Raw genomic sequence first — 5050 nt, 5'->3', positions numbered from 1 at the left:
CCAAGTCAAAATTTTATCTCACACTTCTTGTTTTAAAAAAACTAGACGTCTTAGCTAGTGAACTATTCGTTGATTGGGTAGTCAAATCTACTAAAAATTATCCCTTTCCTAGTGAATTATTTCATTGGTTAGTTTTACAGGGCAAAATGTCTCAAACCAATAGAATTTCCAAAATATGATATTCTTAACCAGTTAAAATATTGACCGCTATTTAATAATGCGGATTATACTGTTTGTTTCATATCTCTACCCTTATTTTTTGTTTTTAAGATATATTTAATTAGAAGTTGATATTTTTTTCCCAAGCATTGTTTATTATTATTATTAATATGGATGATCGTATTCACACCAAAACGTATGATAGAGTTATGATTCCCACAAGAATGAATTCAATGAGAGAGATGGATCCATCCGACTTACACAGAATAAACCAATTTCAACTAAATAATAACCCATTTTTATATCACGAAATCCTCAATTCAAATACATCATCAGCGTTAATAACAGGTATGTCAAGACCGACATTAGAAAATAATATATTGGATTCAATAAATTCATCAAAAACATTATATGATAATTCACTAAATGATAAACCCATGTTAAATCAATGTTTAGAACATTCAGCAAACTTATTACCCTATATATATACTAATACATCCAATGATAATATGATTTATCATAGTAATACACATCAAGAAGTACTTTTATCCCCTTCGATACATCATACCAATCATTCTGATCTAGGTGACTTATCATTTTCATCATCATTATCTCCATCATTAGCATCTAAAAGATTTCGAAATAGTTTAACACGTTCAACACCAAATTGGACTTGTTTATGCTCAAATCAAATGAACGATATTAATGAATATAGAAAAACACCAATAAAATTTAATATTATGAAAAATTTCAATAATGAATGTGATAATCTTATACAAAATAAAGTAGATTCTAAACGAATTCATCGAACACATGATCATCATATAGGATCAAATGATAATAATTTAGTGAATTTATCATCATTATTATTATCATCATCTTCTTCTTCAACATCATCACCATCATCAACATCATTTGAATGTGCACGAAGTTTTATTCGATTACGTAATGCACGTGAACGTGAACGTGTTCGATGTGTAAATGCTGGTTATGAATCATTAAGACGTCATTTACCATTAACAATATTACCTGATAGAAGATTAGCTAAAGTTGAAATATTACGTGGGGCCATTAATTATATTAATAAATTAAAAGAATTACTTGAAAAATAACATTTTCTTTTGAAAAAAAATTTTTTACACAAAGAAGCAACATAACGATTTAAATCATCATAAGGTATCTCAATTCAATATTCTTACCAGAATTGTTTCCATTCTAAAAGGCATTGAAATTTAATATGATACCTGTAAAGTAGTAGGAAAATGAGTAATATTTAAGAAACATTATTATTACTCATTATATCTTTTTTTTTACCTTATTCTTCATACAGTCCACTTAAATTATTGTAAACATATAAGTCGATGTACTAATGATTATCAATTAAAAATTTTTTTCCTTTTAACACCAATTTGGGGATTATTAGTCTCCATGGGATTTTCCTTTCAATTTTTTTCTTTTTTTTGGGAGAATTTTTTTCTAATTTAAATTTTTAAACTATTCTTATTCATAAGTTTTAAATGAATCAAATTCTTCTATTCTATTGAACAATATACTTCTTATATTCAAATTAAATATAAATATAATTCAATTGGACAATATAAAAATGTATGTGATTCATATTTGATAATCTTAATTTAAAATTAATTTCTATATATGTCAAGTTTTAATTCATTTTTCAATTATATTTCTAAAACAAAAACATTTTATTATCAGAAGGGAGTTTTGTGGAGATTTTAGTAATTTTATATAGTTGAAATCATGAGTCAATTGAAGGGTAGGTCCTGGGTTCGAATCTCGCGAGGCGGAATCGTGGATGCACACTGCTGAGAAGTTCCATAATAGGACGAAACGGCTGTCCAGTGCTTCCAGGTTTTCCTTGGTGGTCTAGCTTTAATTAATTCATGATCTCAACTATATAAAATGTTTTATTGCTTAAATATTCAATATATATATATATATGTATATTTTTTTCTCTTTTTGTTAACATTTAGTTTAAACATAATTTCATAAAATTTTAATATTTAAAAAAGAAAAACAAAACAATATTTAATTGGATTATATTAAACGAAATCTTAAACATATGAAATTGTAAAATTGAAAGGAATTTTAATTCATGATTCTATAGTTTATATATCAAAAAGTATGGTGTATTTCTTGATATTCTTGAAGTCTTCAAAAGAAGTAAAGAATTAAGAGTATGACCACAACTGCTAGCTAGGAAATATCATCATTAGGACCAATGGTTGGTGGTAATATGTGAAAAGTAACTGTTTCGAGTCAAAATTTTATCATTACATATGTTATCTTTACTTCGAGCCTTAAGAAATCGTTTAAGTAACTAGCTCGATAGACACTTCAAACTACTACATTTCAATTCACTAATTGACTGTTATATCTATGTGTCAGAAACTTCATAGAATACCTAAGGAAAAAACTTCGGGATCTGGAAAGAGGCTGAAAGAGCTTCATTCAATCAGCGCTAAATTAAAACTTGCTACAAGTTTCTAAAGAAACGACAGATTATGTATCATACTCTGACTGAATGATTATTTCTTTAGTTACTAAACCCACTGTTCTCCCATAACTTCCCGAGTGTCAGGCCCAACCATATACTTATAAATATCTTTGTTTTCTATACATAAACTAACGTCGATAGTATTGATTCTGAGATATAATAGTCAAAGTACTTGACTTTCATCCATCGAGTTATAAATTCAAACGTCTAATCGTTTAAGTGATGAAGTTCAGGTGTCATCATGCACCACTAGAAAAAAGTGCAACTAAAAGCCGATCATAAGAATTTATACTTGCTTTTAGGTCTCAAGTTCTTATTAAAACTTCGGAGTATGTATTATGAAATAAGTATCTATTAGGCAGATTTACTATTCTAATTTTAGTGGTAGTCTCTAGGTGACATTGATCCGAGCTTAATTAATTATCTATGAATCATCTAAACATTTAACATACTTCTACCTGTTGATAAATTCGTTTTCATAGATTTGAAATCACGAAATGGTTTTAGTTAGACCACAACAGAAAACCTGGGAACATTAGACAATCATTTCGTCCTAGTAAGAGGCTCCTCAACAGTATGCACTCACGATCTCTTAACCGGGATCTAACTCAGGATCTTCATTCTTGCGTGCAAATGTCAGAAATCTAGACAACTAAGCTGGGACCCAAAGATTTTAATATCTAACTTTGATCGATTCATGATGTTGCGAGACCATCTTCCATCGCATGAGGTGGACAACTTTCAATAATGGTCTTAATGAGATCAGTTAGGGATTTATAACCTATGAAACTTACAAAATCTTCACAAAACCATATACTGAAAAACTAATCATCCCAAAATATTCATTCGGTTTATTGTATTATCTATTTGGAGTCCTTGAACCATGTTTCAACTCTATGTAACTTTTTTACAGTTAATTAGTAATGCAACTCTATACTCAAAAACAACTGTGAATCAGACTTTTTATTGTGCTAGCGTTAGTGTTACTACTCGACTGTCCAATCTGAAGTAGACAGAACAGGGTTTTGATGTGTATCTTTGCAATGATTGGAAGTTATTAGCATCAAATATTCAATAAAAGAACACTAGTTTAATTACGAATTCATTTCATTTAGCTAAATTTTCAGCAACTCCTTACAGTCTGTTATAGAAACTAACACTTCATTTAGTTATGGAATCAAGAATATTTTCAAATTGCCTGAAAGGAAGCTGAGTAGGTTTTTGCAACACATATGAGTATGAGGAAGGTGAAATGAGAATAATAGAAATGCATATAAAGTTATTTGTTATAATTCACTATCTTATCTAAAGAAGATTTTACGAAAATTGGAAATGATAGTACCAAAATTATTGTGTGAAATGAGACAAATAGTTGTTGAATGAAGTCAGTTGATTTTTGAGTTGATGATACTTAGTAAACGGTTTGTGGAAAATGTGATACATAAAACCCATGTGGCCAAAATAAAACGCGATGGCGTTTGAAGCGAAAGGTACTGGGTTTGAGTTCCAGAGTGAATATCAACTCTGGGATGTAGGCACATCCAGCTGAGGAGTTCCAAATAGGACGAAACGCGCATCCTGGATTTCACTGCTAGCCACCATACATCATTGCTCATAATGTTTGTGAATCAAGGCTATATCGAGGCAATAAGCACAATATGCACATATGCCAATAAGAGACTGATCATTTGCAGTCCTAATCATCAATGGGAAGATTTAAACAAATAATACCAAGTGAATTTAAACTATTGTTTAATTGGAAAAGTGCTATTATTAGTTATGAGGAAAAGTTTCTAATATCGTTACGAAATGAACATGTAAATCTAGTGTTAGCTATTTGTCAGCAATGAATTGAATAGATATAATGATTTGTCAGCTTATTTTACCATTTTAAAGGGTTTTAACGCATCTGGTTAGTCTTTTTTTTAGTATTAATTAGTCACATATCAATCTCATGACTAAAATTATATATCATTTGGAAAGATAGACTTTACAAGCATATTTAAACAATTAAAAAACGAACTATTTCACAAGTCTTTTCCTAACTGAACTATTAACTGTTATTTCTCATTGATCAGGCTTCTTTTTCTACTCTGCATATTCACTCTCAACTTAGGACTTGTATAGACCCGTATCACTCTGTTCATAAACTAGTGTTTTAGAAAGTGCTCATTTAGAATTGACTGAATGAAACCAATTTAAATCTAGATGAAGTTAATTTCATGAAGCCTTTCAATTAAACGACCACGTAGGTCCAACATCTAACTTAGGTTCGATTAAGTATTTCAAAATCATTTTCCATTTTCATTTCCCATAGTAAACTTGATGGTAACATATAAATTACTATATAGTAGTTGGGATATATGGTATAGATAG

General features: G+C 29.4%; 1 protein-coding gene across 1 annotated transcript; it reads left to right on the top strand.

The window, feature by feature from the left end:
- Window positions 1-329: 329 nt before the first annotated feature.
- Smp_137220 (hypothetical protein) lies at window positions 330-4057 on the top strand (the record flags this gene model as incomplete). The annotated part of the gene is made up of 2 exons (XM_018796165.1): window positions 330-1007; window positions 3986-4057. The coding sequence occupies 2 exons, from the start codon at window positions 330-332 to the stop codon at window positions 4055-4057; spliced, it is 750 nt and encodes a 249-aa protein (XP_018646911.1).
- Window positions 4058-5050: the final 993 nt, after the last annotated feature.

The sequence above is a fragment of the Schistosoma mansoni genome (genome assembly GCF_000237925.1).
Source record: "Schistosoma mansoni, WGS project CABG00000000 data, supercontig 0176, strain Puerto Rico, whole genome shotgun sequence".
Lineage (NCBI taxonomy): Eukaryota > Metazoa > Platyhelminthes > Trematoda > Strigeidida > Schistosomatidae > Schistosoma > Schistosoma mansoni.
Note: the sequence above shows the minus strand (reverse complement) of the source record. Positions and strands in the feature narration are given on the sequence as shown.